This window comes from Cygnus atratus, chromosome 24, assembly GCF_013377495.2.
Source record: "Cygnus atratus isolate AKBS03 ecotype Queensland, Australia chromosome 24, CAtr_DNAZoo_HiC_assembly, whole genome shotgun sequence".
Classification (NCBI taxonomy): domain Eukaryota; kingdom Metazoa; phylum Chordata; class Aves; order Anseriformes; family Anatidae; genus Cygnus; species Cygnus atratus.
Window position 1 is genome coordinate 5,385,946 of NC_066385.1, and position 24,321 is coordinate 5,410,266.

The 24,321-nt window shown below is 61.5% G+C and overlaps 2 protein-coding genes across 2 annotated transcripts in view; one reads left to right on the forward strand and one right to left on the reverse strand.

Moving 5' to 3' along the window:
- Positions 1 to 51: 51 nt before the first annotated feature.
- Positions 52 to 3,654, forward strand: RPL10A (ribosomal protein L10a). The gene is made up of 6 exons (XM_035569114.2): positions 52 to 132; positions 349 to 423; positions 517 to 597; positions 925 to 1,073; positions 1,995 to 2,167; positions 3,451 to 3,654. Exons 1-6 carry the CDS (start codon positions 128 to 130, stop codon positions 3,619 to 3,621), a joined length of 654 nt encoding a protein of 217 aa, XP_035425007.1. The 5' UTR covers positions 52 to 127; the 3' UTR covers positions 3,622 to 3,654.
- A 3,970-nt stretch (positions 3,655 to 7,624) lies between these two features.
- SCUBE3 (signal peptide, CUB domain and EGF like domain containing 3) overlaps positions 7,625 to 24,321 on the reverse strand; it is a 33,062-nt gene continuing 16,365 nt past the window's right edge. Inside the window, exons 7-23 of the mRNA XM_035569159.1 lie at positions 20,730 to 20,777; positions 16,751 to 16,867; positions 15,043 to 15,165; positions 13,446 to 13,562; positions 12,267 to 12,389; positions 11,586 to 11,720; positions 11,151 to 11,243; positions 10,941 to 11,057; positions 10,686 to 10,847; positions 10,256 to 10,459; positions 9,964 to 10,125; positions 9,517 to 9,684; positions 9,266 to 9,427; positions 8,839 to 9,036; positions 8,219 to 8,371; positions 7,970 to 8,049; positions 7,625 to 7,774 (exon numbers count right to left, since the gene is read on the reverse strand). Coding sequence (XP_035425052.1) covers positions 7,625 to 7,774; positions 7,970 to 8,049; positions 8,219 to 8,371; positions 8,839 to 9,036; positions 9,266 to 9,427; positions 9,517 to 9,684; positions 9,964 to 10,125; positions 10,256 to 10,459; positions 10,686 to 10,847; positions 10,941 to 11,057; positions 11,151 to 11,243; positions 11,586 to 11,720; positions 12,267 to 12,389; positions 13,446 to 13,562; positions 15,043 to 15,165; positions 16,751 to 16,867; positions 20,730 to 20,777 — 2,312 coding nt within the window. The remainder of the gene's footprint in view (positions 7,775 to 7,969; positions 8,050 to 8,218; positions 8,372 to 8,838; positions 9,037 to 9,265; positions 9,428 to 9,516; positions 9,685 to 9,963; positions 10,126 to 10,255; positions 10,460 to 10,685; positions 10,848 to 10,940; positions 11,058 to 11,150; positions 11,244 to 11,585; positions 11,721 to 12,266; positions 12,390 to 13,445; positions 13,563 to 15,042; positions 15,166 to 16,750; positions 16,868 to 20,729; positions 20,778 to 24,321) is intronic.

Below are 24,321 nucleotides of genomic sequence, written 5' to 3' on the forward strand. Positions count from 1 at the left end.
GCTCCGTGCCACACACCCCGCCACTCCCAGCATGGCGCGCGGCGCTTCCCGCTCTCGCGAGACTTCCGGCGGTATTTATAGCGCGCGGGGCCCCGCCCCTCTCCTTTCTGCCCGACCAGCCGCCGCCATGAGGTGGGTGCGGGACGGCCGTCGGCTGTCATCCACCGCCATCCGCTGTCGTCCGCCGCCATCCGCCGCCGATGAGCGGCCCGGGGGGTTGGCAGGGGCCGGGAAATGGCGGCCGATGGCGGGTGGGAAGCGCGGATGAGGCGGGGCGGGCTCGGCGGCCTTGCCCTCCGCGCGCGGCCTAGCCCCGCGCCTGAACCCGCGCCGCTTCTCCCCCCGCAGCAGCAAAGTGTCCCGCGACACCCTGTACGAGGCGGTGAAGGAGGTGCTGCAGGGCAGCAAGACCAAGAAGCGCAAGTAAGAGCCCAGCCCCGGCACCCCGCCCGGTGCTTCCCCCCTTCCCTCATCCCCTCGTGCCCTTACCCGGCTGCTTCCCCCCCCCTTCCCCAGGTTCGTGGAGACGGTGGAGCTGCAGATCAGCCTGAAGAACTACGACCCGCAGAAAGATAAACGCTTCTCCGGCACCGTCAGGTTCGGCAAACTCTCGCTCCCACCCAGCCTTCGGCCCGCGGCCCCCCTGCGGGGCAGGGCGCTTGGCCCAGGCGGTGCTGAACGCCCAGGGTAGTCCAGGCCGCCCCTCCCCAGGGGGGTGCGGCTGGACGGACCCCCACCCTGGGTCTTAAAACATGAGGGGAGGTGCGGGCAAGGCCACGGCGCTGCCCCCACCGCCCTGCCCGCGAGGGCAGGTGAGGAGCCGTGGAGGAAGCTGGCGAGGCGCTGCGGTAAGGTGCCATCACCATGGGGTCGCTCCGTGGCGCGTGGTCCCGCAGCGCGGGGTGACTCTGGTTCTGTCCGCAGGCTGAAGTCAACCCCGCGGCCCAAGTTCTCGGTGTGCTTGCTGGGGGATCAGCAGCACTGCGATGAGGCCAAAGCCGTCGAGATCCCGCACATGGACATAGAGGCTCTGAAGAAACTCAACAAGAACAAGAAGTTGGTGAAGAAGCTGGGTGAGTGGTGGCGTGGGGGGGGGGGGGGGGGGGGTCGGTCACTGAGTACCGTGGCTGAGCTGGGAGGGCTGGGCAAGCAGCACAGTTCTCCCTGTGCTCGGCTTTCTGTGACGTGATTAACTGGAAAGAACAGAAAACTGCCCAAAGTCAGCGTGAAGAACAGGGATCTGTCTAAAAACTACCTAGAAGAGCTAAGATCCTTTTACCAGCGTAGCGTGCCTGACGGGTCAGCGCTCCAGGAGTGCTGGTTGATCACCCTCTTCCAGAAGGAGGGGATGCAGGAAAACTGTTCGTGTCTCCCCGAAGGTAGCGCTGTTCCCTGGTGTTCCTTCCGTTCGTGGTCAGGGAGCTGGAGCGCAGCGACAGCCGAGTACAAGTAGGGGCAAAACTTGGCTTTAGTCCTGCGCTATTTAAATGAACAGGATGCGATCGGCTTATTTTTACTTTGTAGCATGTAGGGCTTTTCCCTTTCCGCAAGATCAGTCATTTTGACACACACATCAAGCAAAGAAAACTTAGCGTTCAATCCGTAATTAACCTTGGAACCGTCTGCAGTTAGGAAGCGATGCAGGCGGCTCGCTGTGAGCTGGGCCTTGCAGGTGGATGTTGCATCCCCCCCACACACACACGCACAGAGCGCAGGAGGAGGTTCCTGAAACAGCTCAGAGTTCAGTGGCGGTAACGTGGCACGATAAATGTTTCTCAAGGGATCAGTCTACGTACAGCAGGCGTGTGGGGTCACTGTGGGGATGGGAGGCTGGGTCCTGGCAGGTCTGGCTGGTGTGCCAGGAGTAACTGATTGATAACAGGGTTGGGAAAAGGCAGATTCTGGGAACGTGGGTGTGTGTTGGGAGGAGATGCAGTAGTATGGTCCGAGCTGAGCTGAGGGGCCTTCCTCACCTACCTTTGCGCTCCTCACAGCCAAGAAGTACGATGCCTTCCTGGCCTCCGAGTCCTTGATCAAGCAGATCCCTCGAATCCTGGGTCCGGGCCTGAACAAAGCCGGCAAATTCCCTTCTCTCCTCACTCACAATGAGAACCTGGTGGCCAAGGTGGACGAGGTCAAATCCACCATCAAGTTTCAGATGAAGAAGGTAAAGAGCACAGGGCTTGGAGCTGCTGAGGCGGCTCCTTGCCTTACCTGGGGGTTGTCGGCAGGAGGTCGCTTGTGCGTGGCTGCGATCTCTGCTCCGGGCTGTAGGTGTCCCTGCAGCATCTTACAACAGCTCCTGGGAGCAGCCTCACAGCAAAAGGGCCGCAGCCACCAGAGCGTTCAGCTGCTAACTGGAAAGGAGCAATTTGCGGTTGAAAGATCTTAGAGCAAACGATTAGGAGGCAGTCCTGATGCGAGTGCTGAGCACAATGGCCCGTAATTAACACTTCTCACAGCGAGCGGGTGACGCTTGCAGGGTGGGGCCCTCGTGCCCCAGTGGGGTTGCGCAGGCAGCCGTGCTTTGTTCGGGGCAAGCTTGGGGCTTGACTCCGCAAGTGAACTTTGCGGCAGCTCTGCGGATGCCTGCTCTTGCTGTCAAAGAGATGTGAAGGCACGCTGACTCCCTAAAACCAAAACAGCCCCGTTTAGGCGTTTTAATTCTCTGCCAGTGGTCTAAACGCGACTCCTGGGTATTGCTCAGAATTAGCAGCTCTGCTAGCTGAGGTGCGCCCTTGGACTCCAGCTGATCTGGGCTCGAGGGCACAACAACTGGAAGGACCCAGCAACTGTGATAGTTTTGCAAATGCTGCAGCGTTTTAAGCAGCTGAGCTAATGATATCCTGACGCTTCTTTTGTCAGCTCGCTCATAAATCCTTTTGTCTTCGGCCTGTGGGGAGCGTTGCCTTACAAGCTTCTTGGCGAGGCTGGCGGGCAGAGGCTCGGCCCCCGCGCGCGTCGTGCGCAGAAAGAAGGGGCTGGTGCCAAAACAAAAAGCGAAGCTGGCGCCACGCTTAGCAGCGAAGCTTGGAGCTAAGGCTGCGTTAGCAGCTCGCAGGGAACGTGCCAGCGCTGCCTGGCGAGCAGGGCACGGGATCAGAGGTAGAGGAGAGGTTTTATCCCGCTCCCCACCAGCTCCCAGCGCATTGCGCGGCCCTCCCAGCCTCCCCATCTGGGGGAGGCTGCTGCTGCTGCAGCGAGCCACCTTTGTCTTGTGCTCCGAGGAAGCCAGAGCCACGCAAGCTGTGAGACTGCCTCCGGATGCCACCAGCTGTGTTCGTGGGGGCCGCGTGCCGAATATAACGGGGCTCTGCAGACGCTCTTACCCCTGGATGAGCTGGGGAAGTCCCGTCCAGCTGGCAGACGGGGCGGGGGTCTGATACCTCAGGGCCCCGGGCTCTCGCTCTGCCCGTCGGCGTGTGAGTGACCCCGCTGTCTTGTCCCCAGGTGCTCTGTCTGGCCGTGGCCGTCGGTCACGTGAAGATGACGGAGGACGAACTCGTCTACAACATCCACCTGGCCATCAACTTCCTGGTGTCCCTGCTGAAGAAGAACTGGCAGAACGTGCGTGCTCTGTACATCAAGAGCACCATGGGGAAGCCCCAGCGCCTGTACTAAGAGGGCGGCAATAAACTTTTTAGGACACCGACAGCTGGCGTTTGGCGCTGTTTCTCCAAAGCTCCTTGGGCAGGGTTCTGTGAAGAGCTGCTCCTTTCCAGAAGGAAAGGTGTGGTGCTGGTGGGGACGTGAATTCAAGGGGAACACCGGAATTGATATAAGAGCTTTTGGAGGAGCAGCACAAGGGGATGCCTTGGGAGAAAGACGAGCTTCTGATCCCCCAGCCAGAGCAGGAGGGAGGGGGAACAGCTCAATTAACACCTAGAACAAGCGAAAGGGAGGTGGTTACCGCAAAGCTGAGGGCTCGCAGTGCGGGTCGCTGCTCAGGGGTTGTGGTGGAGCCCCAGGGTCCCCCAGCTTCCCCCCCCCCAGAAGGGTTCCTCACCTTGTGGGGCAGCTCCCTGCCCCAGCAGCCTCCTTGCTCCTGGGGGTGGGCTCACATTTGTAGGTTTTTGCTGTCCTTCCAGTGCCCAGTGAAGGGCCAGGGGCTCCTCCTGCCCAGCAGCAGCTCGTGAGGACCTGATGGAGCTTTCCAGCTGGCCCCAGTCACCTTTGGATTTAGGGGAACGAGCTGGGGGGGGGGGGGGGCTGCTGAGGGGGGGGGTGAGGTGGTTGCCCTAACACAATGAGCATTTTGCAGTGGTTTTGCTTTGCTCTGGCCTAGCAGAGGGGTCCTGAACCAGTCCCCATCCAACTTCTGGGCTAAAAATGAGACTCAGTGCATCTAATTAATGTACATAAATACATCGTGTGGTGACTGGTGGGCTTATGGAAGTCTATAGGATTTAAATTTCGGGGGAGGGGGGGAGCCCTCTACCCTTGAGAAGAGCCTGTCTTAGCATCCAAGGGAACAAAACAATGAAACCAGCTTCGGAGCCTGCTGTTAGAAACCTTTAAAATAAGTGTCAGAGCCAGTTTCTGAAAGATCAACACAACACCAAGAAATTCCATTTAATAATTAAAAAAAGACAATACAAAATGCAAACATTTCTTTTTTTTTACAAAGTTCAGATACATTTTTTTTTTTTTTAATCAAGTGCAAATAACTTTATGAACTACATCTTTCTCGTTAACTTTACTCGTTTTGCTGGAGATGGTAACTCACGGCCTACTGCGAAAGGCAGGTATAAATATTCCAACATGAAAAAAAAAAACCCAAAAAAACAACAAAACACACAACAACCCTTAGTTACGTTCCCCGCGTCGAGACATTCAATCCAGCCGAGAGGTGGCTGATGCCGTTTTCAGCCCTTCCAACCTTTTCTGAGTCTTTTTTTTTTTTTTTTTTTTTTTTTTGGGGGGGGCGGGCAGGTGGAGAAAGGACCTCTCCTTCCCGGTGGCCCCATGGATTTTCTGGGGGGGGGTTTGTTGGGAATATTGGTGAAAAAGGGGTCTCTTTGTCCTTCGTGCCAGGACGTGCCACCCGACTCGCCTCTTCCTGGGCTGCCTCAGGGGAGCGGAGGTGGCCGGCGTGGGGACACCAACATGTGGCACCCAGGACGGCCCCGCAGGGCTCCCAGCGGCGGCAGCCCCGATTTTAAATCACGGAGATTGAAAAAACAAAAAACAAACAAACAATAAAAAACCTCTGGGGGGGGGGAGGAAGGAGGGGCTGCATTGCACCGGGGCCACCAGGGCGTGCGTTCCCGGGGTGGGTTTTGTTTTTTGTTTTTTTTTTTTTTTTTTGGTCCTTTTATTTCTTCTAAAATATGAAAGACCCTTTCAATGGTCACTGCTCTGCTGCGACTACCCTAGAGCAAGAAAGAAAGGAGAAAAAAAAAAAAAAAAAAACAAGAAAATAACCCTCCAAATCCCTACAACAGCTTTTGTGCATCAAAGCAGCTGCTTGCAGGCACCAACCAAGTGACAAAGCGCTCGGCCCCCAGATGTCGAGCTTCCAAGCGGGCTGGGAGCCGGGCGGCAGGAGGGATGAGCCCGCAGCTGCGATGAATCAGGGCAGCCTCCTCCAGCCGCCGCGTCCTGGGGGACAAACCTCAGCCCCGCTCCGCCGGCCCTAATCCGTCCTGTGGCCCCCCCCCCAATAACGCCCGGGAGAAGCTCTCGGGGTCCGCGAGCGGCACAGGTTGAGGAGGGGAAACCCAGGCCGGGAGCTGGTTTCGGCGTGGACCGAGCCTGGGCCACCGAGGGGGACGTGGTGCAATAAATAATTGCTCGTTAAGAGCTGGCGCTGCGGGGCCTGGGGAGCGGGGCTCGCCCCGCATGAGGGCAAGGGACAGTGAGAGAAGCGGGGATGGGGACAGCCAGGAGGAGAGCTGAGCCCCACAGCCCAGCACCTTTCCTCCAGGAGCAGCAGGATGGGGTTGGTGATGGGGGGGGTGACAGCCAAGACCCGACGGGAACGAGGGCTGGGGAGAAGGACAAGGGGGTGCCTGGGGGCAGCGGGGTCGGTCCCCGTCCCCGGGGTCCTGTCTGGCCACGGTGACATCCACGATGCCATCGTCACCTGTGGTGTCTGCCTCTGAAGCATGGGGAAGGGCAGGATGGATCCCCCAGGCTCCTGCAACCCTGGGAGGGAGCTCGGGAAATCGGTGCCACCGCGTTTCTGAGGGTGGCACCCGCACCCCAAGGTGGCACCCGGACACCGAGGGTGGCACCCAACACCCCGAGGTGGCACCCAACACCCCGAGGGTGGCACCCACGGTGCGATGCGCGAGCGCAGCGGGACGGAGCCGCAGCACCCGAAGGCGCTTGGAAGCACAAAGCTTCCCGAGAGCCAAGGAGGGCGCAGACCCCGGTCCCTGGGGGCAGAGATGCTGGGGGGCAATGGGGGGCCCTGAGCGCAGCGGGATGACAAAACCCCTGGCAAGAGGCAGCAAGGAGGTGCCGTGGCCGAGGGCTGCACCTCGCCAGCCTGGCAGCCTCCGACAATCCCAAACTGCTCCGGATCAGCCCCAAAACGCGTGGCACCGACGCTGTCCGTGGACAGAGACACCTCGAGACCCCCCCCCCAAAAACTCACCCCATCACGCAGCGTGGCCAAGCCCCGCTTCCCTGCAGAGAGAGGCGCAGGCTTTCCACCAAAAGCAGGGTTTTTTTGGGAAAAAAAAAAATGCGGCAGAAAAGGTTCCAAGGCCTGAAAACGCCATCGCGTCGCTCGCTGGCAATCCAGGGCTGGGCTTGTTTGTTTGTTTCTGTGGCAGACACACATTCTCATTTCTCAGGCAGGTATAAATATCGTAGTTTCTAGTAGAAATTAAAAACAAAAACCAAAAAACAAAAACTTCCCTCTAAATAATATAAAGAAGACTCAAACGATTGCACTTAATACATATGAAAAAAAAAAAAAAAGGTAGAAAGGAGGATATCCTAGTGCACAAACGTTTACTCCTGCTCTTCACAAAGCTTGCTTTTCCGTCGACGAGTTCCTCTTTGGCAGAGCTTGTAAGAAAGTCTGGTTCCTTGGCACAAGTGTCTCCGGGGGGGGGGGGACGGGGGGGGGAAACGCGGCCGGCTGAAGCCCTCCTCGGTCGCTGCAGTTTCTCTCCCGTGCAGCCAGACATTGTTCTCCGGGAACGTGGCTTGGCTTTCCTCCCGCGCCGAGCACCAGTGCCCCTGTGCGCCCGCCGCCACGCCGTCCTTTACCTTCTCCTTATTATTATTTTTTAATAAAGTAGGCATCACGTTGGTTTTGGCTTTTTTTTCCCCCCCCCGATCTCCTCTGCAAAGCTGTGCTGATGGCCAAGCCCCAGGCGCCGCGTTACCTCCTGTGCTGCCCTGGGTGAGCCCCGGGGTGCTGGTGGCATCGGGGAGCGGGAGGGAGCCGGCGCGGAGGCGAAAAGGGAATTAAAAAGGGTTTTGAGGAAGCTGCTTCGGAAGAGAGGGCCGGCATCGCCGGCGGCAGAGACAGAGCGTGCCGAGACATCTGCGGAGCGGGAGGTGGCGGTCCTGCCGGAGCCGAGCAGGAGGGAGGAGGAGAAGTGAAATAAGAAGTGAGGGAGAGGAGGGTTTCCTCGGCAGCCGCGTGGCCCGGGGCGGCAGGGCGCTATTTGTAAGGCCGGAGGAAGCTGGAGACTTTGGAGCGGAGCAGCTTGATGAAGGAGCGGGGCAGCATCTCCTTGTGCTTCTCCGTGTACTTGAAGTAGTTCTGGGGGTGCGCCAGCACGTCGAAGAACGCCTTGATCAGCTTCTTGTCCTGGGGGGAAGCGGAGCCGGGGTCACCCTCCCTCCCGTTCCCGCTGGGGCAGCTCCCCAAAACCCCAGCACGACGCCGAACCGAAGCAGGGAGCACGAGTTGCACTCACCCCCACCGGGGCTGCCAGGGAAACCCAAACCCCGCCGGCATCCCCCTAAGCCCCGGGTAACAAGGACCACACGGGGACACGCTCACCTTGAGGATCTCCTGGTGGTTTTCGGAGGCGTACAGCCTGCCGTCCCGCACGATGTCCTCCACCAGCTGCTCGTAGTCCTCTGCAACACCCGAGGGAGAAAACAGCTCAGGGGACGTGTCCCCAAACCTCCATCCCCCTCCCCAGGCACTGAGCTGCTCCCCCCAGGCGTGGAGATTTGGGGTCCCCGGGTAGAGGGCGAGGCAGGGAGGCGACGCCAGGCCGAGCTGCTCTCCCCCGTCCATGCTCACCGTCGTAGGTGACGTAGGGGATCTGGAAGCCCCGGGCGCTGTTGGCCTCGCTGGTTTTGAAGTTGATCCACAGCTTGCGAGAGCGGGCCGTGAAGGCAATGGGCCTCTCGTACGTCTGGCACGTCTCGTAGGTGGTGATGGAGGACGGCGAGGCTGCGAGGGGAACAGCCGGGGGCTGCGTGACGACCCCGGCCCCACTGCGCCAAAACCCTTTTAAGGGGGTGCGGGGCAGAGCGGGGGCACCAGGGGTGGGGTTTGTCCACGTGCAGCGAGGCTGAGCCCCCTCCAAACCCTCCTGTTAAATGCCAGGGATGCCGATACCCCTTCCCTGGAATGGAAGGGGTTCCTTCTTCCCTTCCGGAGGTTTTAACCCCGGAGAAGGCGTGCTGAAGGGCGCTCAGCCCAGCTCACCGTGCGCAGCCCTACAAATCAACAAGGCACCGCAGCAGGCGGGTGACACCCGTCCCCTCCCACCCACCCATTTCCTAGAAGCACCCCACCACCGCCACCCCGGGACGGGGCTTTTCCCCTTGGCACAGATCAGCTCTGCTCTGCAAAACCGCGGCTCTGTGCTCCCCCCCGCTGCCGCCACGAGCCCCGCGGCGCGCTCGGTTACCTACAGTTTTTCCGCATGACCAAGACGTCCCCGCACTCGTCCTCGGAGGGCAGGAAGATCTCCGGCACCACGATGAGGATCTTGCGCTTGGGGGGCGGGTTGATGTTCCACGTGCACTCCACGTTGGCGGGGTAATTCCCCGGGTAGTTGGGGGACTCGATGTAGCCCGTGTACTCGCCCAGCTCGCCCCCGCACTGCCGGTCTGCAAGTAAGGTGGGAGAGGGCACGGAGAGCCGGTCCCACTGGGAACCGGTGGCACGGGGACTGGGACAGCAAGGGTTTACTGGGCGGCGGGGAGGAGAGTAGCGCTGCTCACTGCGTACCCAAATAAAATAACCCCAAATGCTATTTTAAGGAATTATCGGATGCTTTGGAGGAAGGACCCCAGCTCGCAGCACACCCACGCCCCCGTAGCACCACCACCCGCTTACTTTTGCACTGGGACACGGAGGTGGAGCCGTCGAAGTCGGTGGTGGTGTTGCCGGGGCAGGCGATGCAGTAATTCTGCCGAAAATCGGGCTGGTAGGTGCCCACGGCGCAGCGAATGCAGCGGTGGACGCTGGTGTTGTAGTAGTGCCCGGGCGAGCACTGGACTGGGGAAGCGGAAAGCAAAGGGGGCTCAGAAGGGGGCACGGCCCCACGGGACCCCCCCCCTTACCCCCGGGGGCTGGCTCGGACCTACCTTTGGTGTCACAGTCCTGGAAGGAGAGGGCTCCCTCGTGCTTGGTGGTCAGCCCCCCGCCGCAGGGGAAGCAGAGCGCCCGCCCCACCTCGGGCTGGTAGGAGCCGCGGGGGCACGGCTGGCAGGGCTTGAAGCCGTCGGCGGAGTGCTGGCCGGGGGGGCACTGACCTGCGGGCACAGGCATCGCTGGCACCCTGCACCCACGGGTGCCCCACGCCCAGCTCCTCGCCCCGCCAGGCTCGGCAGCCCCGATAAAACAGGAGCGAGCGATGGGGGGGCCCCTCTAAAAATTTTTCCCCTGCTCCGAAATGGGGAACTCCTGGGGGTCCCTGGGGTGCCCAGGGCTTTTCCACCTTCTGGACGGGGACTGGTGGCAGGGCGTTGAGATCGCGGTGCGGGGATGTCCCCAGGGCATTCCTCCCCCGAACCCCCTCCGTGCCCCCCTACCCGTGCAGCCGGTGATGTTGGTGGCTCCCACGGGGCCGAAGGCGTCGCTGCGGGGACACAGGTCGCAGGAGAGCTGCCCTTCCTTCTCCTGGTAGGTGCCCGAGGGGCAGGGGACGCACTGCTCCGTCTGGCCGTGGTAATAGGTTCCCTGCGAGCAGCTAACTGAGAGCCAGGGGTGGAGGTGAGCGGCACGGCAGGGGGATATCCCCCCTGGGGGGGGGGGGGGGGGGGACAGGACGGGACGGGACGGACACGCCAGCCCCCACCCCGGCACCCCGCGGTGCCCCCTTACCACACTTGGTGCCCAGGCGCTGCTGGCCCGGCCCGCAGCTCTCCTGCCGCTCGGGGGCCACGCTCAGCTTCCTCGCCACCTCGTACTCCATCCCGGCGAAGCGGAGCAGGAACCGCTCCTGGTTGATGGATTTCTTCAGGGCTTTGATGGCCGACTTGAGCTTTTTCTCCACTTTCTGCCGCAGGCAGTGCAGGTTGCAGCTGGCTGGGTGTGCGGGGGCGGAAAGAGGGACGGCGGCGATAAGGGGGAAACCCGGCGGGATCGCACATCCCACCCCGGTAGGATCCCACATCCCACCCCAGCAGGATCCCACATCCCACCCCAGCAGGACACCAAGGACCATTTGGGCTCTCCTTTCTGCACGGGGACAGCACGGTCCCCCCCGGCGCCACCACCCTGTCCTGCCCCCAAACACCAGCGCCGTGCCCACCTGTGGTCTCCTCCGGCTTGATCTCGGCCTCGAACTCCAGCGTGATGCGCGTCACCTCCTTGCCGGAGGAATTGCGCGCCCGCCGGCCCTTCCCTTTCTTGGACGAGTCGCACTTGAGGTTGACGAAGGCAACCTGGCAGTCGGAGCAGGGCGCCGCACCGCCTGCACGCGGGGGGGGACAAGTCAGTGCCCCGTCTGTGCAGGGGGGGGGGGGGGGGGCCACACACAGGAGCACCCCCGCCGACCCTCCCTCACCTTGCGCCCCGGCTTTCCCGGCCTCATCCTGCTTGCCCTTGGCCCGCGGGTGCAGGTGGCACTTGGCGTCCTTGATCTTGAAGGAAGCCTTTTGCTTGATTGGCGCAACGACAGTCTCTAAAAGAAAAGGTGGGTGCTGAACCAGCTGGGGGGGCAGCACGGTTTTTTTTTTTTCCTGGGGGGGGAAGCGGCTGCTCGGAGCCCCCTTACCGAGGCACTGCTGGCTGCTGTTGGCCGGTCTCTGCTGGCTGCCCTGCCGCAGCACGGGCGTCCCACAGCTCACCGTGTAGCTGCTGTCGGACTCTGCGGGAAGGAGGAGCAGGCGTCAGGGGTGCCCCTCAGTGCTGAGCCCCCCGGCACAGCCGCACGGTCCCTGCAGGGCGGTGGTGCTTGCCCCGGGAGGATGCGGAGACCCTGGGGGGGCAGCACCCAGCACCCCACCGCCCGGCTCCTGCGCTGCGCAAACCCGTCCCGAGGAGCCAAAGTCAGCCAGGAGCCAAAACCCCAGAAAAAAAAACAAAAACACAAAAACACTCCTTTTCCCTCATCCCAAAGCTCAGGATTTCAGGGTGCTCCGTCAGCTGCTCCTCTGCCCCCAGTTTGGGCCACGCAGGGAGATGGGGACCCCCCCGAGCCCCCCCGTACCTGGCTGGAAGCGAGCCTTGGAGGCGCAGGTGAGGGCGCAGCTGTCCTTCTTCCCTGTCTTGTTGCAGGTGAGGGTGGCCCGCGGCGGCACCGAACCTGGCAGGCATTTCACCAGCTCTGAGGGACACGCACCAGCTGGTGACGACAAGCGGGGACGCCCGTGGGTGGCACAGAGTCACGGTGGGACCCCCCTTGTCCCCCCCCGGTTGGGAGGACGGCGCAGTGTGGGGCCCCGGGAGCAGCATCCCACCCCCCAGCCCAGCTCCTCCTTGAGCTGTCACCATTTTGGGGGCAGAGCTGCACTTTGCTCCTTCTTTCCCCAATGAATTGGGGGTGGTCGGGTGCCAGAGCACAGCCAGGGACACAAAAACCATTCTTTTAGGGGCACCGGCTGGGGCACGAGCTCACAGCCAGCCCCAAGCACGGTCCATAAACCAATGGACATAGGTCCATAAATCAGGACAAAGGGAGCAGGACAACACATCCCATCCCATCTAGACCCACGCCATACAGACAAGGGACCCCAGACAAAACCAGCCTGCTCTGGAGCATCCCTGCTCCGGGATGCCCCAAATCCCAGCGCTCCACCCTCTGACAGCGATGGTTGGGGCCGTGGGGCTTCGGCACCCCCCAGGCTGTGCTGGAGCATCCCTGGCAGCAGCAGGCCTTGCCCCGACGTACCTACGCAGTCCTTTTTGTTCCAGTGCAGCTTGCAGCCGGCGGGACAGGTACACTGGTAGCTGCCGGGCGTGTTGATGCAGTTGAATTTGCAGCCCCCGCGGTTGATGCTGCATTCGTCCACATCTGGGGGGACACGGGGAGAGGTGGGTGGGGGGGGCAGACCAGGATCCCTCTAACGCCGAATCATCCCCGGAGTGGGATTTTTGGATGGCCAGAGTGCACAAACCCTGTGCACCAGCAGGGTGCTTCCAGCTCTGCCTCCTCCCAGCAGCCGCCCCAGCTGCCCGGCCCCAGTCTGGGGGGGTTCGAGGGAAGCCCCAGCCGCGGGTACCCCCAAGGGCAGGGGCCGGGCGGTGGCGGGTGCAGCCCACCCAGGCTGAGCCCGGCCCCACGGCAGGCTGGGGAGCTGCGGGGGGCAGCAGACAGAGCCGACATGGAAGCATTTAGCAGCCCAATTCAAAAGGCAGCTGCTTGGCAGCCCGGCCCCTCTCCCCGCTGCTCCCCTCCAGCACGGCCCCTCCGTGGGGGGGACCCCCGAGCCCCAGCCCAAAACGTGGCACAAACCTGGGCAAAACTCCCCCCTGCTCCCCATCGGATGGGGAGAGGGGGAGAAAACGGGGCTGTCACCGCTCCCTGCTGCGGACCCCATGAGGCTCGGTTCCAACCCCAAGCAGCCCGGGTTGGGGGATGCCGCCGGGGGTCTCCGGAGGGTCACCCCCCTCCCCTGCCACGACCCCGCTCCGGCACCCCCCGCGCATCGCATCTGCTCCCCGCGTCCCGGGGCGCCGCACGCCCCCGCCCTTGGGAGCCAGCCGCCTGGCGAAACTGAGCTCAGCCCCTTTTGATGTTCCCCTTCCCACCCCGTCCCAGCTCCCTGCCAAAAACGCCGGGGATTTCTCCCTCTCCGCCGCTTGCAGACAAGTCGCAAACTGTTCCTGTCGCCCCGTTTGAAGTCGCAGACACCAGCCTCTGGCTGCCTGGCCTCGGCACCGGGTGCACAGCGGGGACACTGGGCAGCCCCCCCCCCCCCCGGGACCCTGCAAACCAGCCCTCGGGGACAGCCCCAGGGGACCTGCAGCGACTGTGCCGTGGGGCTGCCCCATTTCTGGGTGTCCCGAGTGCTCCCCCGGGACCCGAACCCAGCAGGGAGGTGGGGTCCCAGCACCCACCCGGCCCTACCTCCGCAGTGGGTGAGCCCGTACAGCGTGTAGCCCTTGTTGCAGAGGCACTGGAAGCTCCCGGGGGTGTTGATGCAGAGGTGGTCGCAGGTGCGGTCGAAAGAGCACTCGTCGATGTCTGGGGAGGGAGGGGAAAAAGGCAAGGTGGGGAGGTGAGGGCTGGCACGGTCCTCCCCCACCTGCTGCAGCAAACTGGGGGCTGCGCTGGGGTGCTCTGGGAGCCTGCACTGGGATGCTCTGGGACCCCGTGTCCCACCCTTCCTGCCTCCAAGCCCCCTCCCTGCATGGTCCAGCTGCTGCCAGATGATTTGCAGCCCGCCGCACCGATGTCCTTCCCTCTCCAAACTCCCGCAGCCCCTCCGCACCCAAAACGTGCCAAACCATGCCCTCGGCACGGCCGCGGGGGCCCTTGGGTGCTGCCCGGCGGGCAGGGCTCTTGCACGGGCACATCCTGCCCCGGGGACGGTGCCAGAGCTGTCTCCGCACCCCCGCGGGGCACCTCTCTAGGGCTGGGCGGCCCCGGCTGCGCGGGTGAGCCCAGCCCGGCGGGTTTGATCCTCGTTTCATTGGCTTCATTAAGTTAATTGCCACGCTCACGTCAAACTTGCAAGAGCGCGGCACCTGGACGGAGATGAAAGAGGTCTCAGCCCTGGAGCGTCGGCAAGCCCTGCGCCCCCCTGCTGGGGCCAGAACCTGTGATTTTGGCTTGCAGCAGCTGCGTTTGAGCACTGCCCTCGGCTCGGGGCTGGGGGGGGAGCCCCGTGCCCCCCCCCCAAAACGGCCCCGCAACCGGCGGCGCCGTGCCCTGGCACGCAGCGGCACGGTTTGCTGAGATTTTGCAGGATGTCGGGGTGCGGAGAGGAAGGTGAGAAAAGCAGTGCTGAGCAGGAGACGCATCCCTCCCTCCTGCCCTCTGACTGATGGGGAAGGAGGAAAGCCTTGCAAGAGCACCCAAAGCCTCGCTCTGCCTCCACAGCGTGGCCCCAAGCGGGGAGCAGCCCAGCCTGGGAGCGGAGTGGCCCGGCTATGGGATGGGCAGGCAGGATTCAGCCTGTGGAACGGCCTCAAGCTGTGCCAGGGGAGGTTCGGGTGGGAAATGAGGAGACATTTCTGCTCAGAAAGAGCGGTCAGGCGTTGGGACGGGTTGCCCAGGGAGGTGGTGGAGTCCCCGTCCCTGGGGGTGCTCAAGGAGAGGTTGGACGTGGTGCTTGGGGACATGGCTCAGTGGTGACAGTGGTGGTAGGGGGTGGTTGGACCAGGTGATCTGGAGGGCTTCTCCAACCCTGATGATTGTGTGATTCTTCCCATCACGGATCCCAAGAACACAGCGGCCTGGAGCACGGCCCAGCCCCTGCGGTGCGAATCGGTGTGTACGCACACGTGGTTTAGCAGCGAGTTCAGGTGATGCCGTTGTGAGATCCCCAGCAAAAATTCATGCAAGAAAACACAAAGCTTGCGAGAAGCCGAGCAGGGCGGGCGCTGAGCTGTGCCCGGCCAGGGCAGGACCCCTGCTTGGGGATGGGGCCGCAGAGGGAGGGATGGGGACGAAGGGCAGGGAGAGGCGAGGGCTGCGTGCCCGGGTCCCCAGCGCCCCTCACCTTGGCAGTTCCTCTCGTTGATGAGCAGCTTGTAGCCCTTCTTGCAGCTGCACTCGAAGCTGCCCACCGTGTTCCTGCAGATGTGGTCGCAGCCCCCGTTGTTGAGCCGGCACTCGTCGATGTCTGGCGGGGACAGGGACACCCCTCGCACCCCGGGCTGGTGACCGCGGCCACCCCCGGGTGCGTTTGGTCCCCCCAAACCTCCCGGCTCTGCCCCTGGACCCTGTCCCCAGCAGGATGGCGCCAGAGGAGGAGACCTGTCTGATTTGCTGGGCACCCTTTGCTGGGCCATTTTTTTTCTTGCCATAACCAAGGCTGAAAATGACGATGTGCCGTAACTGCAAAGAGCGCTGGGAACCCGCAAAGGGGTTGGCTGGGAGATGTAATTTTTCTTTCCCTTTTTTTTCCCTACTGAACACAAAATTTACTGCTAGGAAATGCCCTGTAAAATGGAAGGAGAGCAGGAAGAGGCGGCTGTCTTCCCCAGCTCCCCGGCCCCCCGCTGCCAACGCTGGGGCGACAGCTCTGCCTCTCTGGGGCCGAGGCTTTCTCTTTATTATCGCGGGGGAACCGGCTGTAAAACAGCTCGCAATTGTAATAAAACCCCCAGACGCAGGGGATATGGCTCCAGGTTATTGCACTTTGCTGGAAACTGCCGAATCGGAGGGGCAGCGGGCGCTGAAAAAATAACAAGGGGGCAGGGGGCTTCTGGAATCAGTCAGCAGGTAGACAGCTTGCGGCGGGCCGGGGCTTTGCTTTCAACCAGGGTCAAGTTCCTGAAGCTGCCGAAAGACAAAACGCAGGCACTGCCCCGTCCTGCCCCGGGGTCACTGCGTCCCCTGCAGCCGGGTGCGTGCAAGGGGCTTCTCCCCTGGGAGACGCACGGGGACGGGGACGTCCGTGGGAGCGTGAGGGGCTTTGCAACATCCCAAAGCATCGTCCACGCGGGACCCGGTGCTTGAAGTCGGCCAGCAGACCCCGCAGTCACCCCAGCAGAGCCGCAGTGGGACCCCCACACCCCAAATTGCCTCCAACTTGACCCAAATTACCCTTCCCAGGGGGAGCGGGGCCAACCGTGGCACCTTTAGCAAGGAGGGTTCCATTGCCAGCTCCGGAGGAGCAGAAACAACAGGGCTGCTGTCACCCTGCAGCCGGGGTCACCGGGATTTCCCCACCCTCTGCATCAACCCCTGTGGCCACCGGTCCCGGCACCGTGTGGCTGGGGCGGGGGGGCGCTTCAGGACTGTGCTGGGTCCCCAGGGAGCCCCAGGAGACACGGGGGGGGTAAAGGGCTGAGCTGGGTCCCCAAGAGTCCCCAGGGGATCCTGGGCCCTGGCCAAGCCATGGGAAGGGAGAGCGGCTCCCCTTGCGTGCACAGCGCCAGGTTTGCAGGACAGGGCACTGATGCATTTTGATGCATCTTCAAAAAGACAAACAGATGAGAATTGGGGATTTTCCCATCTCGGCAGACACCTGAAAAGCTTTGCAAACCCAGCCCCAGCTTGCCAGATCCTCCCTCGAGCAGAGCACCCGTGGGTGCCCACGGCACCCCAGGAGCCCCACACAGGGGTGTTCCCCCTTCTCCACCCCGGCTGCAAACACGATGCAAGCACACACCGTGGGGAACGTGGAGCTGAGCCAAATCCGAGCCTTTTCTAAGGGCTCTGAGGACACAAGTGAAGGCACCAAGGACAGAGCACCTCCCTACCTTTGCACGTCTTCCTGTCGGGCTGGAGCATGAAGCCCATGGGGCAGCTGCAGTGCACGCCCGTGGCCGCGTCGTGACACTTGCTGTCGCAGCCTCCGTTGTTCACGGCGCACGTTTCTGTGGGGAGAAAGAGAGAGACAGCCCGGGGGTGAGGCTCACGCTGCCCAAAATGTGCTGCTGCTGCTCGGCGGGGAGAGGCAGAGGCTGCGACCCTCCCTGCTCGGCTACATCAGCCCTGGGCTTTTGGCATAGCGCAGTCAAGGAGCCCCCCAGTTAATAAACCCCCCGAGCACACAAAGGGAGTGCTTTGGGGTTGAGGCACGGCACAATTTCAGCTCAGGGCTTGGCTGCACGCCGGCAGTCCCGCAGCATTTTCTACCTCGGCAGCGCTCGCTGCCTTTATAACGCCTGGCCGCCTGGGCGCTGCTCTCCGTGGGTTTTGGAGGCGAGGTACTTGGTTCGTCCCAGGCTGCAGACAGGAAAAAGCACCCAGATTTCTTGGTGTCTGTCCTAACCCCTGCAGAACCCTCCTGCCTTCCAGCATTTAGCACTTCAGAAGTGGGCAGAGGTTGGTGGCACGGCCGGGGCACACGGAAAAGCAGAGGTGGCTCCACGGAGGCAGAGGGAGGAGCAGGATTAATCCTGCCTTGCTCAGCTCCCAGCTGGCAAATGGTCCTGTGTCCCCCAAGAAACGGATCTGGTGGGATCGAGCGTTGGCAGCCCCGAGGTGGAGGAATTGCTTTTCTGAGGCATGCCCCAGCAGGGTGAGGCTTTGGGGCTTTCCTGCCACCAGGCAGGAGCCGGGGATGGTGCTCAGTGAAGGGGCAGCGTGGTGTAAGCCCGACCAGCAAGAGGCTCGGCCAGAAACACCATGAAAAATGAAAGGAAAAATGCTTTTGGACTCCTTAGGAGACTCAAAGCAACCCTCGTGATGCAAATGGGAGACGGATCTGCAGGTTGTGGCTGGAGAACCCAGCACCGCTCATGGACGGTTTGCAAGATGTTCACCCCAAAACACCCAGGGACAATTCCAAGCTTTTCACCCCAAAACACCCAGGGCTGTCACAATTCAGGTGTGCAAAACACACTTTGAGGGCGTGCACAGCCCCGGTCCCACACCAGATGCACCCAGCAGCTCTCGTGGGGCACCCCAGCACCCCCAGAGCACTTAGCCATTGCTCCCACCCTCACTAAAGCCCCCCCGGCTCGCTCCGAGCTCCAGTTCCCACGAAAACCACTCCCAACACTTGTGCATCCCATGTTCGTGTCCCCTGCCCCCAAGTGTCACCCACTGGCAGGCTCGGCACAGGCGGGCGCGCTGGCCGGTCCAACGTCGCAGGCTAATTTGGGCAACGTTTTGTAAAATTAGAACACACACACACACACACACGCAGGCAGCATCAGTGGAAAAAAAAAATCCAGTTTAAAAAAAAAAAAAAGCTAATTATTTCAGTATTATCAAAGTCAGCTGTTGCTGGTAAAACTAGAAGGGACACTAATTTAAATGAGGCATTTTCAGCTTGACAGCTTCCCTGTGAGATCAATCTTCAATTTCGGTCCTAACCACCAGAACAATGGCTCGAAGTGCATTAAGTTGTTCACAAAGGGTAATAAAGTATTCCTTTCAGAGGGCTGGTCGCTCGGATAAATGAGGCGCTCGGGCTTCAAGGAACCCGACATGAAAATGCCTTGAAGAAATTCCTTGGAAAGAGCAAAACCCCAGGTCCTGCCGCTCCTTGCGAGAGCCGCGTGGGGCACAAACGGCTGAGCCACGCAACCACTCGCTGCAGGGCGACGGCGCTGGGATCGTTCTGTGCTCATCTTGCCGCTGCTATTTTTATGATGTCCCATAATAAGAGAACAAAGGGACCAGCTCGAGAGAAACTAATGGCCGGCGCGATTACAAAACGGCCAGGGAGGGATTTGCGCAGATATGGAGATCCTGCAGCCAGGTCCTCACGGCGCGCACAGCCCGGCCACGATGGGGCCGGCGACGTTACGCCGAGGGGAAGGGAAACTTCATGGAGGCTCAATTAAGAATTTCACTCGGCCTTTGTCCCAGCGGCTCAGGCACAGGGAGCCCCGGGAGGGTTGGTTTAACGGGGTCGCTGCAGAGATGAGACGACGTGCTCAGAGCGAACGCTGCTTTTGGGGTGCCCGAGGAGCACGTCTCCCTTCTCACCTCCCAGCCCCTTTGGGACTTTCGGCTGGGCTTTGCAGCGAGCCCTCCCCACCACCCCGTGCAGGATGCGGCCAATGCACGGGGCTGCACCGGGAGGGGATGAGCAACTCCAGCTGGGACACCACAGCAAAGTGTGTGTGGGGGGGCGCATCCCAGGGCTTGCAAAAAAAGCTTTTGCGAGCAGACCACGGGCTCCTGGGGTACCTGTGAGGCAGGGAAGGGTTGGGGCCGGGTGCTGTGGGGCTGTTCGGGAGCCGGCCCTGGGAGAGGAGCATTGTTTGGTGGTGCTGGCAGCCCGGGGGCTGCTGCGAGCCTGGTGCGAGCCAGCGTGAGTCACTGAACCACACAGGGCTTTGGCGAGGGCCCCCGTCGCTCGGGGAGGGAGAAGACAAAGCAGCTTGTGCGCACACAAACGCTCTCACACACACACTCGCTCCATCCCAGCCTCGCCGTGCCACCACCATGCCCCTGCATCGCCCCGATCCGCACCGGGTCCAAGCGCGCCCTCTGACTTCGCCTCCACCCGCAGGGAAACATCAGCCCCGCGAGCTTTCTGAGATAACTGTGGGGCAATCGGGGTGATCAGAAGCAGCTTTGCTCAGCACGGTGACAGCACCGAGCTGAAGGTCCCCCCGAAGGGAAGAAGCCCAGGGGAAGGCTCCGCAGAGCCCCCCGAAGCAGAAAGCGGGGAGCTGCACACCTGAGCGCGCCGGGAGGCTGCGTGCACCCAGCATGTCCCCGATCGAGCCTCCCGGCTGCAGGCGAGGTGCTGAGCCCTCAGCACGCCCCACGGACTCCTGGCAGAGCAGAGGCGTCCCCTGGCCTCAGGGCAGGGCTCAAACCTCACTGGTGCCACAGCGATTGAGAGGAAACCCCCCAGGGAAGCAGCCACAGTGCCAAGTCCAAGCAAAGCTCGCTGTGAGAGAGCCTCTGAGCAATTTGTCAGCACGGCGAGCAGCCACGCTGGGACACGCCAGGTCCCCAAATATCCCCACCTGTGCCTGCATCGGTCTGTGAGCAGGGGGGGCTCCGGGAAGGGGTAACTTTGGGAGAGCCCGGGGAGCACTGCTGTGTCACCCGGAGCTGCGGTGGCTCCTGGGGACCTGTGGTGACGGTGTGGGGGCTCCTGGGCACGCGGAGGGAGCGGTGTCACTTCGGGGTGCTGCTGAGTCAGCTCTGCAAGGGACACCCCCTGGGGCACGGGGAAGAGAAGAGAGGAGGGGATGTGGCCTCACAGAGGGCGCACGGTGAGGGCTCCCCAGCAGAAAGCACCGAGGGAGCGAGCCCTGCCCTGTCCGAGCAGCATTGGGCGCGCCAGGCTTGCGGCACGGCTCCTGCAAACACCTTTTTTAACTGCCCCGCTGCACGGGTGGCAACTGCTCCCACCTTTGCTACGGCCGCAGAGACGGGCACGAGCATCTCCCCCCTCACACAGCCCCAGGGACACCGCCGGCCACTTCTCACCGAGCGCCTCGGCCGGGGTTTGGGGACAAACACCACAAACATCGCCGGGAAGAAAACCATCACCCCATGCCCGGGCTAGGCGAGCTCCCCGCGTCATGCAAGCGCAGCCAGGGAAGGGGTTTTGCTCTCTCTCTCCCCAAAAGCAGAGGCTGTTTGCAGCCCGAGGCCGGGTTGGAAAGCAGCAGCAGAGGGGATGGTTAGTGGGGCCGGCGGCCGTGCGAAGCGAGGCATGCAGTTAGTCCGCCCGCTCAGCCCCCCGAGTTACGGTCTGGAGGTGAGAGCACGCCTGCGGTTAGATCCCCTCGCGGAGATAGAGAGAACAAAAATATTTACCATTAGAAAACGTCTCAAGGATAACGTGTTGCTGGAAGTGTCTCTCCCCTGTTTAACATTATAAAAAAGTGATTTAGAAACAGTGTCCAGCAAGGAGCTCGTTTGGTGTCACATACTTCTACTCTGCTGCCTCTCGAGCCTGGGGGAAATGGGCCCTTTTTTTTTTTTTTTTTTTTTCTCCCCCACCTCCCAGAAGAACCAAAATCTGGGTTTCACGCTATCCAACTCCTCCATCACCCTGTCCGAAGTCACCCCCAGCTTCTCCAAGCCCCCGCTGGTTTCGCTCTCTGCTTCGGGCTGACCGTGGGCTCGAGCACCGCGGCAGGCACGGCAGAAAGCAGGTTACGAGGAGCATTAGTGCGGAGCCCGTTAGTCCCGGGGAACGGTTCCTCGCTCCCAAGAGAGCAAAATTAGTGCTCACCGGCATGGCTGCAAACACAGGGAGGGGGCAGACAGGCAAGGAACGACCCCAGCCCACCGGGTGCGCTGGGACACTCGGATTTAGCAGCAAAGCCGGCTGAGGCGACGGGAGCCCAAATTGGGGTGCTTGGGGTGCTCGGCGTCCCCCTGCGCTGGTGGACCCGGGTGCTGGGAGCTCTCCAGGGGATGTTTGGGGAATGCTTTTGGGAGCTGTGGCACTAAGCTAGGAGTTGTCCCTACTCATCCTGGTCAGTCTGGGGAGGGGACGAGACGCCCCGGCACCTGGGTTTGCACCCACGCAGGGATGGAGCCCTGCACCCACGGGATGGAGCGGAGCCGACCGCGTCCCTGCTCCATGAGAAGCAACGCCGGGTCCACGCGGAGGGGAGGGAGGAGAAAAGGGAAAAGAGAGGAGGAAATGCAGCTCGCTCTGTGCCCACACTGTGCCAGGAGGCTCAAGCCAAGGGCAGGGGACCCATCGGTGAGGACACAGAGCTCCCGCGGCTCTGCAGTGCCAAGAAGGAACCTCATCCTCCCGGTGAGGCCAGCACGCTCAGAGCAGCACACCCGGTGACACCACGGCCACCCTCCTCGCGTCCCCAGGCTCTGCTTTCCCCTTCCCAGATCCCTTCCATCCGCCCCACGGCCTCTTCGCTCCGCTCTTCCCAGCCCCGATCCGGCGCCGCCGCTGTCCCAGCTCCTCGGCACCGTCCCGGCACGGCTCCTCGCTCTGCAAGGCACGGGAGCATCGCACACGCTGCTGCCAAGCACGGCTCAGGAAATCTGCCATAAAACTCGAGCCGGATTTGGTTTCCTTCCCCATCTAATCGCATTTCCTGCCCATCCACATCTCCCGCCCCGGGCTCATCCCGCTGCTGGTGCTCAGCACCCCGCCTCAGCCCTCTGCGCCCCAAACGCCAGCGGGAGGGGAGCTGCGCTGCGAGCATCATCCTCGCCTTACAAATCCTCCCAGAAAGCAAAAATCCACAGCCACAAAACCACAACAGCCGGGTTTGCATCTCCCCGAGGGCGCTGTACCCCGCGCGGGGCTGCCCTGACCTGCCACGCTGCACGGCACTTTAACTGGGAGGGCAATTTGTTGCGCTTTTTTTTTTCTTCTTCTTCTTCTTCTTCTTTTAAGGCTGCTTTTAGAGCACAAACATAAATATCCAAGGTCAGTGGCCTCCCCTCCCCGCTCCCCATCCCCCTCGATGCTGCAGACATGTTGGGAGCCATTAGGGCTGGCCCCGGTTCGCTCAGAGGCATGTTATTCATTATCCGCGTTTTTAAAAGCGGCAATAAAAAGCGGAAAAATGAAAAACACCGGCCGTGGCCTAATGAAACTGCCACTCAGAGGGGCTGCTCGTGCTTCCTGCCGCGTGGTGTGATCTGAAGGGAACCTGGGCCGGGGGCCTGCCCCAGCAGCCCATCAAACGCACCGCGTTCGATTTCAAAGCCCGCAGCCCGGGGAGAGAGTTTGCGTTCCCCTCGCTGGAAACTTTATTCCCCTTGAAACGATGAAATATTTCGGAGGAAATGGAGAAGGAGAAGAGGGGAGGGGGCAGCGCTGAGAGCACCGGGGCGCTGGGAGAGCGGGGCAGGCTGTTTGCCGAGCCCCAGCCGTAAAACAAAGCCGGGCGGTTATAAATACCCGAGCAGGTACCTCGGCCCCCGTCTCGCCCGTAAATCTGTCGGCTGGGCTTCCCCAGGGCATAATCCTGCCCTGGTCCTGCTGGGGCTGGGGGGCCAGGACCCCCCCAGGGTGGACACAGAGCAGAACGGGGCTGTCCCGTGGTGCAAGGAGATGGGGCTGCAGCACCCGGCGCTGCGGGGACAGGATCAGCAGCAGCCGGGGGATTTTGAGCTGATGCTGCCCTGAAAACCCTCGGTCACAGTGTTTAATTTCCCCCCGGGAAGGCTGGGTGGGAGGAGAGCTCATGGGGATGCACTGGAGGAGGCGGGAGATGTCTCCCCGGTGCTCAGACTGGGGATGGAAGGGGAGATTTTGGCAAAGGCTGATTTTTTTTTTTTTTAAATGCAGAAATCCCCCTCACACACCTGTGGTACCCAGGGCTCTGAGCCTCCAGAAACCAGATCCCTTTCGAGCATCCCCCAGATCACCAGCTGCTCTCACCCGGTAGCATCATTTTGGTGCCAAGCGCCCCATTCCCGAGTCCCCGCATCTCCACAGCCAACACACGCGCACACACGCGTGGGGAGCCCCACGCAGGGCGAATACAAGAGCAGAGGCACCCCAGGCTGCAAAAATCACTCGAGAAGAGCTACACTAGAGGAGCTGTCACCTCCCTGAGCACAGCAACGTCCCCACGGGCTCCTGGGGAGGTCCCTGCCGGGTGCCGAGGTGGGACGGGATGCAGCGGGAAGGGCGAAGACGCATTCACAGGAGCAAACACAGCTCGGCTCCCTGCTGCTCTGGGGCAGGAGGGGCATCTGCAAGCAGCCAGGAGGGGCCGGGATTAACCACGGAGCAGGCAGGGTGACAGCGGTGACATGAAGGTGGTGGCACTCAGAGGGGCTGGCTCCGGGGAGCGCAGAGCATCCCCAGTGCAGGCACAGCGGGGACGGGAGCAGCCAAAACCTCGCTGCTGCTTTCAGTTGCTTTCAACTCCTTTTTCTTTTTTTTTTTTTTTTTTAATTTTTATTTTGCAAGAAGAACTAAAATGTCTAGAGCAATTTGCAGACTTAATCACGCCCCAAACGTAACATTTTTTTTTAAATCGAATCAGCTGTTAAGCAGCGCAAGCATATGAAACCAGTAAAGCTTCTATCTCTGTTTGATGTTTTACAATTTGAAAACACACACAGGAAAAGGACAATTTTGGGGTGGTTGGGTTGTCGGGTTGGTGTTTTTGCGTGTTTTTTTTTTTGTTGTCGTTGTTGTTTTCGTTTTTTTTTTTTGCAAGACAATTGTCCCTGAGCCGAGACCCCCGCGGTGCCAAGTTGGAACAGATCACACCGCATCCAAATCTGTCCCCTCCGCGTGCCTGCCCGGACAGAGAGCACTAAGGCAGACAGTGGCACCCAGGTGACAGTGACAATGCCACCCCTCTCCCTCCAGGGGCATGAAGACAGGCGGGGTCTCAGGCACACCAACCTGTCCCCGCGTGTCCCCTCAAGCCTCCCTGAAGCCACATTTGCTCCCCGCGGTGGC

Excerpts from the sequence above, each read along its gene's own strand:
- RPL10A (XM_035569114.2), top strand. Across the intron at positions 1,074-1,994 it reads GAAGTTGGTGAAGAAGCTGG|CCAAGAAGTACGATGCCTTC; the intron begins GTGAGTGGTGGC and ends CGCTCCTCACAG. Across the intron at positions 2,168-3,450 it reads TCAAGTTTCAGATGAAGAAG|GTGCTCTGTCTGGCCGTGGC; the intron begins GTAAAGAGCACA and ends TCTTGTCCCCAG.